The sequence below is a fragment of the Mesocricetus auratus genome, unplaced genomic scaffold (assembly GCF_017639785.1).
Source record: "Mesocricetus auratus isolate SY011 unplaced genomic scaffold, BCM_Maur_2.0 Super-Scaffold_100015, whole genome shotgun sequence".
Classification (NCBI taxonomy): Eukaryota; Metazoa; Chordata; class Mammalia; order Rodentia; family Cricetidae; genus Mesocricetus; species Mesocricetus auratus.
Genome location: NW_024429198.1, coordinates 1,459,634 through 1,473,557, shown reverse-complemented (window position 1 = coordinate 1,473,557; position 13,924 = coordinate 1,459,634). Strand labels below are relative to the sequence as shown.

General features: G+C 39.9%; 1 protein-coding gene across 3 annotated transcripts in view; it reads right to left on the bottom strand.

Annotated features, from left to right (window-relative positions):
• Mroh2b (maestro heat like repeat family member 2B) overlaps window positions 1-11,062 on the bottom strand; it is a 70,324-nt gene extending 59,262 nt beyond the window's left edge. For 2 of the 3 annotated variants that reach the window (XM_005086509.3, XM_040757829.1), the window contains exons 1-3: window positions 10,596-11,062; window positions 9,341-9,402; window positions 928-1,038 (exon numbers count right to left, since the gene is read on the bottom strand). In XM_005086509.3, the coding sequence (XP_005086566.1) occupies window positions 928-1,038; window positions 9,341-9,402; window positions 10,596-10,611 (189 nt within the window). In that variant the 5' untranslated portion in view covers window positions 10,612-11,062. The remainder of the gene's footprint in view (window positions 1-927; window positions 1,039-9,340; window positions 9,403-10,595) is intronic. The other variant, XM_040757828.1, reaches the window with a different exon arrangement.
• Window positions 11,063-13,924: the final 2,862 nt, after the last annotated feature.

The window sequence follows — 13,924 nt, the reverse complement described above, 5'->3', positions numbered from 1 at the left end:
TAACATTTGAGATAGAGGAAGAACAAACTGTTTGAAATTCATCGTACAAACATTTCAGGTAAGAGTCAGGAAACCTTTATGCAGTTCTTACATACTTGGGAACAATGTATGTTTCTATTCCTTCTCTTCAGACAGTTTCACATATGTAGTTCAGGCTGACCTTTAACTCATGACTCTCCTTCCCCAGCTTTCCAAAGACTGCATTACAGACATGGGTTACTAATCCTAGCTCATTATTTTCTTGCTACTTGATCAGGTATCTTGATGGCAGAATTTATGTTTTATGTTTAAGAAATATGAATTGCTATAGTTGGATAAGTAATGGTAAAAGGAACTGGGCCTGGGATTTAATGCATTAATTTAGGTGTAATTCTGATTTAATTATCTTAAAATTCAGAAATGATGGGGAGACACTTCTATTTGTTGTGATGGTAAGCTAGGTAAATTTGATCAACCCTCACACTAAGGGTAATAAAACCGCAACATGATAAAAACTAAAAAGCTGAAACACTATACTCATAAAAGCATCGGAGAGCTTAAACATAGAGCATAAGGAATTCCTCAATTGAGATTTGGAAAAATCAGACAATGCAAAATAAAGAGGCAGATATAGAGAGAGGAAGTGATATGGGACCCAAGAGAACTGTACTCCACTGAAATCAACTCTCAACTATAAACTTCCTTATCTAAAAGATTGTTGGATAATATTTCCTCAAAAGTGTTTCTTACATTTGTCTTATTTCTTGTGCAGTGGTAACCAAGAGATTCTACAAGTAACTATATAAACTACTATGAGGAACATATATTCTGATTATGTTTCTGGCAGCCATGGAGGAAAGGATTTGTGTATTTACATGGTGTATCTGAGTCAGCCAAAGTCTTTGATACCAGCCTAAAGGTACATTCACCAGAAAGACCCAAACTTACTTCCTCATCCCTCATGTCTTTAGAAGTGTAATAAATCAACTTTTGGACTATTGCATCATCCAAGATGTCAGTATTCTGAATAAAAGAAGCCAGATGACTGTAAATGTCTTCCTGTGAACACAGAAGAACACAAAAGGATTAGAGTTTCAAAAATAAAGAACTCACAAGAAGCCTAAATAAATGACACCACTAGCATTCCGGTCTTGTCCTTCCACCCTTCAGTTGAGAGAGGGACATGGAGGTAGAACAAAACAGCCAGCTACATTGGCCCCCATTCCAGTCTTGCCCCTCCACCCTCCAGTTGAGAGATAGGCGAATCCCGGGGGGCTCTTCTAGCCCACCTCACCCTCTTTGAGTCCCCTGAATTTTGGCCTCCAGACCCGTCCTGCCACAGAATCCCCCAGAGGGACCTGGAGGCAGTACAAAACAGCCAGCATCATCCACTGCCATTCCGGTCTTGCTCCTCCACCCATTGGGAGAGAGAGGGAGGGAGGGAGGGAGAGAGGGAAGGAGAGAGAGAGAGAGAGAGAGAGAGAGAGAGAGAGAGAGAGAGAGAGAGAGAGGAGGATACAGCCTTGAACCCATACCCATCCTAAGAGGGAGAGACTGTACCTATACCCACTGGGAGAAGAGATGGGAAGGCAACAGTATAAGAACACATCCAACAATAGAAAGACTAGTCTAGGGACTCTATACATGCAAGACCTGAACATCCCAATGCAGATTTTTAAGAGAATGACCTTAAAAACAACCTTATGAAAATGATAGAGGCCCTCAAAGAGGATATGAGAAAATCCCATAAAGAAATGGAAGAAAACAAATAAAAAATGCAAGAAATCAAAAAATCTCTTAATGAAAGCAAGAAAAGCCAAGAAAAAACAATCAAACAGATGAAGGAAACAATTAAAACAGTTCAAGACCTGAAAACTGAAAACACAAACTGAGGGAATGATGGAAATAGAAAAGCTGAGTAAACCAACAGAATACAAGAGATGGAAGACAGAATCTCAGGTGCTGAAGATAAACTAGAGGAAATAGATTCTCGACAAAAGAAAATCTTAAATTCAACAAATCTCTAACACAAAATATCCAGGAAATATGGGACACTGTGAAAAGAACAATAGGTATAGAAGAAGGTGAAGAAACCCACCTCAAAGGGTTGGAAAACATATTCAACAAAATCATAGAAGAAAACTTTTCCAACCTGAACATGCCTATGAAAGTACAAGAAACTTACTGAACACCAAATAGGCTGGACCAAAAAAAAAGTCCCCTCGCCACATAATAATCAAGATCCCAAACATACAGAATAAAGAAAGAATATTAAGAGCAGCTAAGGAAAAATGTCAAGTAACATATAAAGGCAGACCTATCAGAATTACACCTGACTTCTCCATGGAAACTCTGAAAGCCAGAAGGTCCTGGATAGATATTCTACCAACACTAAGAGAACATGGATGCCAGCCCAGACTACTATACCCAGCAAAACTCTCAATCATTATAGATGGAGAAAACAAGATATTCCATGACAAAACCAGACTTACACAATACATATACACACACCCAGCCCTACAGAAAGTTCTGGAAGGAGAAGTCCAACCTAAGGAAATTAACTACACTCACAAACACATAGGCAATAGATAATCTCATTTACCAAAAGTCAGAAATAGGGAAACACACACACACACACACACACACACACACACACACACACACACAAACTACCACCACCAAAAATGAATCCAAAACAAACAAAAATCAACAGTCAATGGTCATTAATATCCCTCAGTATCAATGGTCTTAACTCACCTATAAAAAGACACAAGCTAACAGAATGGAAAAGAAGACAGAATTCATCCTTCTGCTGCATAAAAGAAACACACCTCACCTTCAAAGACAGACATTACCTCAGAGTTAAGGGCTGGGAAAAGATTTTCCAATCAAATGGACCTAAGAAGCAAGAGGTTGTAGTTATCCTAATATCTAACAAATTAGACTTCAAACTAAAATTAATCAAAAGAGATGAAAATGGTTATTTCATATTCATCACAGGAAAAATCCATCAGGATGAAGTCTCAATTCTGAACATCTATGCCCCAAACACAAAGGCACCCACATTTGTAAAAGAACCTTTACTAAAACTCAAATTAGACATTAAATCCCACACACTTATAGTGGGAGATTTCAACACCTCTCAATACTGGACAATATGAGAGAGAAACTTAACAGCAACTACAACAAAAAAGAACAGAAGTTATGACAAAATTGGATTTAACACATATCTATAAAACATTCCCCCCAAACACAAAAGAATATACCTTTTTCTTAGAACAACCTTCTCTAAAATCGACCACATACTTGGCAATAATGCAAACCTCAACAGATACAAAAACATTGGAATAACCTCCTGTATCTTATCGGACCACCATGGCTTAAAATTGGAATTCAACAACAACATAAATTGCAGAAACCCCACAAACTCATGGAAATTGAACAGTGCTCAATTGCATCACTCCTGGGTAAAGGAAGTAATAAAGAAAGAAATCAAAGACTTCCTAAAATTCAATGAAAATGAAGGCACAACATACCCAAACCTATTAGACACTTTGAAAGCAGTGCTATGAAGGAAGTTCATAGCACGAAGTGCCAACATGAAGAAAGTGTAGAATTTCCACACTAGAGAATTCACAGAACACCTGAAAGCTCTAGACCAAAAAGAAGAAAACTCACCCAGGAGGAGGAGATGCCAGAAAATAATCAAATAGAGAGCTGAAATCAATAAAGTAGAAACAAAGAAAACAATACAAAGGATCAATGAAACAAAGAGTTGGTTCTTTGAAAAAATCAACAAGATAGAAAACTTTATCCAACCTAACCAAAGGCAAATCAACAAAATCAGAAATGAAAACAGGGACATAACAACAGACACAGAGAATCATCTGGTCATACTTTGCAAACCTGTATTCCACAAAATTGGAAAATTTATAGAAAATGGACAACTTTCTGGATAGATATAACTTACCAAAATTAAATCAAGTACAGAAAAACAATGTAGATAGACCTATAACCCCTAAAAAAATAGAAGCAGACATCAAAAGTCTTCCAATCAAAAAATTCCAGGACCAGATGGTTTCAGGGCAAAATTCTACCAGAAATTCAAAGAAGAGCTAATACCAATACTCTTCAAATTGTTCCACACAATAGAAGCAGAAGGACCATTGCCAAACTCTTATTACGAGGATACAATTACCTTAATATCCAAACCACACAAAGAGAGAGAACTACAGACCAATCTTTCTCATGAATTTTGATGTAAAAATACTCAACAAAATACTGACAAATCAATGATTAGGTGTTCGTACGTGTATTGGGTTAATATCGGGTTGCTCAATTCAATTCCATTGGTCTACTTGTCTATTTTTGTGCCAATACCAAGCTGTTTTCAGGACTATAGCTCTGTAATAGAGCTTGAAGTCAGGGATGTTGATGTCTCTGGATGTTGCTTTGTTGAATAGGGCTGTTTTGGCTATCTTGGGTCTTTTGCTTCTCCATATAAAGTTGAATATTGTTCTTTTAAGGTCTGCAAAGAATTGTGTGGATATTTTGATGGGGATTGCATTGAGTCTGTAGATTGCTTTTGGCAAGATTACCATTTTTACTTCATTGATCCTACCTATCCAAGAATATAGGAGATATTTCCATTTTCTAGTGTCTTCTTTAATTTCTTTCTTTAATGACTCAAAGTTCATGAGATATAGGTCTTTCACTTGTTTGGTTAGCATTACCCCAAGATATTTTATGTTGTTTGTGGCAATTGTAAAGGGTGATGTTTCTCTTATTTCTTTCTCAGCTCCTTTAGGTCTGTATATAGTAGGCTTACTGATTTTATTGAGTTGATCTTATATCCTGCCACATTGCTGAAGGTGTTTAACAGCTTTAGGAGTTCCCTGGTAGAGTTTTTTGGGTCACTTATGTAAACCATCATATGAAAAAGAAACAATCTTCCACAAATGGTGCTAGCACAACTGGAGGTTGGCATGTAGAAGACTGCAGATAGATTCATGTCTATCGCCATGCACAAAACTTAAGTCCAAATGGATCAAAGACCTCAACATAAATCCAGCCTCACTGAGCACCTTAGAAGAGAAAATGGGTGGTACCCTTGAATGAATTGGTACAGGAGACTGCTTCCTGAACATATTACCAGTTGTATAGATAGTGAGATCAACAATTAATAAAGGGGACCCCCTGAAACTGAGAAGCTTCTGTAAAGCAAAGGACACAGTCAACAAGACAAAAAGGCAGCCCACAGAATGGGAAAAGATATTCATCAACCCAACATCTGACAGAGGGCTGATCTCCAAAATTTACAAAGAACTCAAGAAGCAAGTCTCCCAAACACCAAATAATCCAATTAAAAATTGGGGTACAGAACTAAATAGAGAATTCTCAATAGAGGAGTCTAAAATGGATGATAGACACTTAAGAAAGTGCTCATCATCCTTAGCCATCAGGGAAATGCAAATCAAAACAATTCTGAGACACCATCTCACTCCTGTCAGAATGGTGAAAATAAAAAAAACACCAATGACAGTTTATGCTGGAGAGCATTTGGAGAAAGCGGAACACTCCTCCACTGCTGGTGGGAGTGCCAACTCATTCAGCTACTATGGAAATCAGTATGGAGATTCCTTAGGAAAATGGGAATCAGTCTACCACAAGACCCAGCAATTCCACTATTAAGCATATACCCAAAAGATGAACATTCATACAGGACATCTCTTCCATTATGTTCATAGCAGCATCATTTGTAATAGCCAGGACCCTGGAAACAGCCTAGATGCCCCTCAATTGAAAAGTGGATAGAGAAAATGTGGTACATTTACACAATGGAGTATTACTCAGTGGAAAAAAAACAATGAAATGTTGAAATTCACAGGTATATGGATGGCATTAGAAGAAACCATCCAGAATGAGGTAATCCAGTCACAAAAAAACGAACATGGTATGTACTCACTCACATATGTATTTTAGACATGGGTCAAGCGATTGCTATCCTACATTCCTACCACCAGAGAGTCTGGGAACCAGTGAAGACCATAAGAGAGATATGCATTGTACCCAGGAGAAGGGGAATGTGACAGGGTCTCCTGAACGATTTGGGAGCATGGGGGGAGGGGAGAGGGATATGGAAGAGAGGGGAAGAAGACTAGCAGAGAGGAGGACATGGGGCAGCAGGATGGTTGAGTTGGGGGGAGAATAGAGGAGAGCAGGAAGAGAGACACTATGCTAGAGGGAGCCATTATAGGTTTGAGGAAAGATCTGACACTAGTGAGATTTCCAGAGATCTACAAGGATGCCACCAACTTGTAATCTAAGCAATAGCCGTGAGGCTACCTTAAATGCCCTTCTCTGATAATGAGATTGATAATGATATGCCATCCTATTACATTCATCCAGTGACTGATAGAAGCAGTGACACCCACAGCTAAACATGGAACTGAACTCTTGTAACCCATTTGCAGAGAGGGAGGAATGGTGAGCAAAGAGGTCAAGACCAGGCTGCGGAAACCCACAGAAACAAACTGACCTGAACAATGGGGTGTTCATGGACCCCAGACTGATGGCTGAGAGGCCAGCATGTGACTGATCTAGACCCCATGAACATGGGTGTCAGTGAGGAGGCCTTGGCAATCTATGGAGCCTTGAGTATTAGATCAGTATTTATCCCTGGTGTACTAAGGGATTTTGGTAGTCCATTCCATATGGAGGGATGTTCTCTCAGCCTGGACACATGGGGGAGGGTCTAGGTCTTCCCCAGGATGATATGACATTCTTTGAAGATCCCTCATGGAGGGCATCCCCTTCCCTGGGGAACAGAGGTGCAATGGGGTGGGGGATTGGATGGGTTGGTGGCGTTTGGGGGAGGAGAGGAGGGAGGGGGAGCTGGGATTGACATGGAAGTAAGCTTGTTTCTAATTTAAATTAAAAAAAATGACACCACCCCAGTAAGTAAAATATATGTGTTGCACAGTAGTCTAGACTTTTTAAGCATAATGTGCTTCTTTGGGAGCCTAGGTGTACTTACACAGCAACATTTATTCTAAACCCTATTTTATCTTGTTACATTTCTAAGACAAGATACAATTGAATTAGAGGCAGAGCAGTCAGTGTCTGCTTCTCAGATCAAAGTGTCTGACAGTCCCATTTGTAGAGATGCTAAGGAAGTGTCTATCACCAGAATGGCTGCTTACAACAGGGGTTTTTGTTATGGCACTAAGGACCACCTTCTATCATCCAGGACATTGTTGCACTGCGAGGCTGCATCCCAAGGTGTTACAGACTTTCATTTTATCCATGACCTTTCTGAGGCAATATGGAAACTTTCTGGGACAGCAGTGTAGCTTTGGGAGACATGCCATTTGAACACATGCCCATGTTGGGGCTTTTACAGATCTTGTAGATGTTGACATGTCCTGTGGAAGATGAAAGGGAAACTGGAGTTCTCAGATCTGCAATTGTGTAAAGCGCACGCCTCCAGAAATTGCACTTGTGTCTATGGTGTGAAATAGCTGTCTTTATCCTAGTGTAGCAGATCGCTGTGTTCCACTGACCCCAGGAAATGTTAGAAAAAGGCATAGCTTGTCTTTCTTCTCTATATTTCCTGAGATTGTCTAAACACCCACAAGACTCTGCCTAGCTTCATGTTTATTTTCTGATTTTCGAAGGCCTTGTTCTCTTTGCAAAAGTCAGTTTATGGAGCCTTTACCATGTTTTGGAGCTAGACAGATCCTTTATTTGTAACATTTTATTAATGTTCACAACAATTGGTGTCACTAATAGACTTCATAAGGGAGGAAAGAGTAACAGAGAACTTCATTTGCGGTTACTGTGGAGTGTTGATGCTACATTTTGAGTACTTGAATCTTAGCTGAGTCCTTCATACATTGGATGTAGTGCTGGCTACTTTTATTTTGATACCATTTCTGGGCCCATTTCCATTTTTTTCAAAACATTGCACATGTAGGAATGACTGACTTGTAGCTTCCTACATAGACCAGGCTGCCCTCAAACTCATATAGGCCTGCCTGAATCTGCATCTTGAGTGTTGAGATCAAAGGTATGATCAACTATGCTTGACCCTATTTCTATTTCTTTTAAATTCTTATTTGTTTTTATTAATGTGTATGTCCCTGTGTATATCTGTGTACATGTGAGTACAATGACCATAGAGGCCAGAAGAGGGAGTTACATTCCCTGGAACTAGGATTGGAGGTACTGATGACCTACCAGGTGTGGATGCTGGAACCAGGTCTTCAGCAGGAATAGACTGTGTTATTAACTGCTGAGCTGTCTGTCTAGACCCTGACCCCATTTCCATTGACCAATTTCCCCCAGGATGAAAGCAGCCTAGGAGTGGTGGCTAAAATATATTATTCTTTAATTTCTCCTCTAGAAACCCCATCTCAGTACTTAATCAGTCCAGAAATAATTTCCTAAGTATTTCTAAAATTTTGAGAAATAGTGCTCTATGGGAACATTAGTTTCTGCTGTGAGATTCGTAAAATGGTTGTAAATTACGCCGAATGTTAGGAGTGTCTTTGTGAGCTTTATATGCCTTGTTTGTCACTGAAGGAAATAGAATTCCTGACAGTGAGGTCTTGTTTTTGGTATTTTCTTCGAGTTATCAATAGGCAAGCAGGGTTGAACATCACTAAGTCACAGTATAACACCATAGACACTGCCTTTCCCAAAAGGCAATGCTGAGAAATTATTAGGGTGATTTTGTTGGCATGAGATGGGATTCTGTCTGAATATGCTATAGCTGTCCCTATTTGGGTAAGTCACACAATGTATCACTGTTTTATTTTTCTCAGTTGTCAAATGAAAACAGAAATACAATATCACAGATTTGTGAGGAATGATATTATATAACACATGCCACGTGGAGAGCAACAAGCATTCCACTTCATAGACAAGTGTTCAGTGAAAGGTGGTAACTGTTACTAACTCTTAATGCCTGAAAAACCTTCAATTTCCAGAGAAATTTTCAGGTTGTGGGACAGCATGATCGGTGAACATGGGAGGTCTGCAAATTTTCAAAGCAACCCTCACATTACAAAGGAGGAGAATCTAAGTCACATGGCTATAAATCTGGCATTTCCCACTTTCCGCTTCTACCTACATATGGTTATGAACCAACAAATTCTTTAGTAACTTCTGTGATTCTTGAAATGCTAAACACCATTATTTCAGCACTATACTGACTTCCATTACAAATGCATTTTCTAAAAGATTTAACAACATGAGAGAAGCCAGAAAAAAAGAAGGAAGCCGAAGCAAAGGGGACTGTGTATAGAATGTCTCAATTGCCAGATTACAGAAGATGAATGGGAAAGAGATCTTTGCATACCTTGCTAATATTGTCCTCCTTACTCAGCATCCCAATAGTGAGGTTAATATCGCCAAACATTTCTAAAATACACAGAGGAAGAATTAACATAGGTATTAAACTGCATCCCCACATTAGCAGCAGTCCCAGAAATTCACTTCTTGTCTGCCTCCATTCTCCTCTTCACAAAACTGTCTCTTTCTTTCATTGCTAACTCTTACTGGTAGAAATGTGTTGTATTTATATTTCCTATCCCCAAGAGACTTGAGGCTTACAGATGTGTAGTGACATGCTGAAACTAAAGATCAGTGTAGAGGTGCAGAGAGAGCATGCAGGATTCCCATTTGTGACTCTGATCAAGTGTGTAGCACCCTCTATGTGTCCTCTAGCAAGGTTTGACTTTCAGGTTCAATAAGATAAATCCCTCACATATGACTTTAGCATTAGAAGAAACAGTGGGAATCACTTCTTGATTTTTTTCCTCCTTCCTTCCTTAATGAGCCCCTGTGTTTTCCTCCCATACTTTCTTCTTGTTTATCTACCCTTTTGTGCTTTCAAGGACGTTCTTCTGGCCCCATGTTCACGACACTTTGCTTTTTGTCAATGAAGACCTAACTATTGGATTTGTATTTTCCAAAAACACGTTTTTTTGAGAAAAGACTATAGAAAATAATTAAATGCTGCCACTGTCTCCACTGTCATCACCACTACCACCACTCCTACTACTTCCATTAATAGGAGTAACAGCAAAGTTGGAATGAAAAGACTGTATCAACTTCAGTTTAATAGCAGGCTGGCAGGAGGAAGGGGTAAAGATTTCCCATGAGCCTCTGAGTCAAGCATATACCCTGTTAGTGTAGAACTTTAGGCACCGCAAAAGATAGCACTGTTAAAAATTGGAAAAAAATTTGTTTCAAAGATTTAAAAATATTCAAAATTAAATAAAATGATCTTTCTGATATATATACATATATATGTAGCTCTCTCTCTCTCTCTCTCTCTCTCTCTGTGTGTGTGTGTGTGTGTGTGTGTATACACACTATATATACCCTTTTCCTCAAGTAGATTGAACTACAACTATCTCAGCCTTCCAATCTATCACTGGCCCTTAACAATCAACATTTCATTTTTATCTATTTTTTTTAATAAAGAGGAAATAGAATAAAATAATCTGACCAGAGCAAAAGCCTTTCAGAAAATCTTTGAGGTGTAGAATCATTTGGAAAAAAACCATGCATATTAGACTTCTCACTCCTCAGGATCCAGAGAGGCTTACCTGCATATTCCTCCATGTGGGGAGTGGTCTTGGCTTTACAAGAGACAGCACCTAAGTGTCAGAAACAGTTCAGCTAAAGAGTCAGTGAAACAAGTTGGTAAGTTTCTCACATAAGGTTCCCTAAATTAAAGTCCTTTCTCACTTGATTGGCAGGGTGATCTGGGAGCTTCTGGTGATGGGTTTGCTCTTGAGGCAGACGATGCTGAATTCTACCACCATCACATTTTTTTGCTTCTGAGCTCCTGTTAACCAAGATGGCTGCATCTCACCGAATGTAGTCTCTTTGGAGGAGACCAGTTATGTCTGAGGAGGAAGAAATTAGAAAGCAGGACTCAAACCACTGTTATAGACAAAAGGAGTCGCTTTCTCCATTGCTGGGTTCATTGATCACAAGTTTAAGAATTATTTATTTTGGTGGCCACTTTACTGGCCTGATGTTGGTAACGCGTTTAGGTGGTCTTGATAGTTCTATTTGGTGAAAGTCAGTCACACAACTGGGCATGCTCAGTGGGCCGGAATGCCTGTCAGGGACAGTTGCAAGGAATGACCAACTGACACAGAGGCAAGGCCAAGCCCCTCTGGGCCCCTCCCCACCACTCTCACTGACTTCTCAGAATCTTAGTCATCCCACAGGCTAGGCTTTTCATAGACTCCTTTATATCTATTTGGTTTCAAGTGATTTGCTACATGGTTTTCTTGGCCATGGCATTTTCATAAGGTGGATGTGAATCTTGTCCAAATGTCCCTGGAGCCTAAACCTATGTGACTATAGTCTCCAATGCTGGAAAGATGACTGTGGAGTTGTCTAAACCATCTGTGGGGCTAGATGTGAATGGAAGATGCTCATAGCAATTCTGATGGCTGCTTCTCAGGCTATTTTCATGGAGGAAACTTATCTCAGATCCAAAGACAAAGTGCTAAAAATTAGGTGTTTAGCTTAATCGTTCTTCAGTTGAGGTATTTTATTGGTGTATACTTGTTTTTAGATAAATGGTCTTAGATTTTATAAAGATAATTTCAAATACATCATGTACTTTTTATCAAATCACCCCATCCACTTTCTTTATCCTCCTTCATACTCCATCTATTTTGTTTTCTTCCCCTAGTCTCCCTTTTGCTCATCTTATTCCTATATATATACATACTTATGTATATATATATACATATATACATATGTATTCTAGAATCCAAAAAGGAGAAGAAAAAGATAATATCTGTCTTCTGAGCCAGGCTCATTTTGCTTAATATGACAAAGTCCAATGACATAGCAAAAAATAATTCGATTTTGACTCATGACTGAATAAAAGTAGATTGCATACATAAACAGTATTTTCCTTTCACCCACTCTCCTCTTGTACCACGTCTTGGCTCTTGTGAACAATGTAGCAGTGAACATGGATGTGTTAGTATCGCTGGGGTAGGATGAGTGCATGGATATATACCCAGCAGTGCCACAGCCGGGTCATAGGATAGTTCTAGCTTTAGTCTTCCACTCTCCGCACTATGGATGTTTGCACTAATTACGCTCCTGCCAGCAGCAGATGAGATCTTTCTTTCCCCAATCCTTACCAGCATTTGTTTGTGTCTTTTCATTTTATCCCATTATTGATTGGGTTGTTTTGCTTTTTCAGTATTTAACTTTTAGAATACACTCTAGATATCAGATGGATTGTGAGCACAGATTTTCTTTCCATATTTTCTTTTACTGTGCTTTTGTGTAGTTTTTAATTTAAATTTGAAACAAGCTTGCTTCATGTCAGTCCAGCCCCATCTCCCTCCCCTTGTCCCCTGCTCCCCCCAGCTCCCCAGCCCCCCAGGCCCCCACCCAATCCCCACTCTGCTCCCCAGGGAGGGTGAGGCCCTCCATGGGGGATCTCCAGAGTCTGTCATTTCCTTCAGGACAGGGCCTAGGCCCTCCCCCAAAGAGTGCAGACTGAGAGAGCATCCCTCATGTGGGATAGGCACCCAAAGTCCATTTGTATGTCAGGGATAAATACTGACTCAAGGCCCCATAGATTGCTGAGGTCTCCTCACTGACACCCACATTCAGGGAGCCTGGATCAGTCTCATGTTGACCTCTCAGCCATCAGTCTGGGGTCCAAGTGCTTCTGCTTGTTCAGGTCAGCTGTTTCTATGGATTTCACCAGCCCAGTTTTGAACCCTTTGCTCATCACTTCTCCCTCTCTGTCACTGGGCTCCAGTTCAGTTCAGTGTTTAGCTGTGGGTGTCTGCCACTGCTTCCATCAGTCACTGGATGAAGGTTCTAGGATGGCATATAAGGTAGTCATCAATCTTATCATCAAGGAGGTGCTATTAATGTAGTCTCTCCACTACTGCTTAGTTTGCCAGTTGATGTCATCGTTGTAGATCTATGGAAATCTCACTAGTGCCAGATCTATCCTCAAACCTATGATGACCCCCTCTACTATAGTATCTCTCATCCTGCTCTCCTCTATCTTTCCCCCTGCCCCCATTCAACCTTCCTGCTCCCCCATGTCCTCCTTTCCTCTCCTCTTCTCCCCCTCTCTTTTTTCTGGCTCCCTCTCTCCTCTTCCCCATGCTCCCAATTTGCTCAGGAGATCTTGTCTCATTTCCTTCCATCTTATATAGGCTGTCTCTCCACTCTCCTATTTCTCTTGCCATGCAGAAGCTTTTTAATTTCACATAATTCTATTTGTCAGTTCTTGGTATGATTTACTGAACCGTGGAATCTCTTTCACAAAGTTCCCACTTTTGCCTATTGAAGAAATTCCTCTATACCCTTTCCTAGCAGTTTCAGAGTTTCAGGCCTGGCCTTAAGGTCTTTGAGGCATTTTGAATAGATTTTGTTAATCAACCATCTAGTAGACACATTTCTGTCTCAGCTTTCCAAGTCAGTATCACTTTTCCTGAGCATGTCTTCCATAGCACCTTGTCCCAAAATGCAGATCCTGGGCACGAGGCACGAGGCATCTGTTAGAAGAGTACTGATCTATATTTTAGTAAGTAATGATCATGAAAGTCTAAGAAACACTTGTATAAACCTTGTCAAAAAGCCCGCCAATAAATAGGCAAAACTTTCAACAAGTTTTTTGAAGGTGCTCACAGCAATTGGCAAGCATAGCAGCGGCTCTTCTGTGTCTTGACTCATTCACACCATTATCAAAATGGCCTGCTGTTGCTGGAGTTTCTGTCCCGCCAGGTCCCACAGCTGCTTCAGCCCCAAATAGGCACACAAAGACATATATTAATTATTAAACTGTTGGCCAATGGCTAGGGCTTCTTACTGGCTAGCTCTCTCTTAATTATTAACCCATAACTATGAATTTATGTATTTATTTTATTTTTAT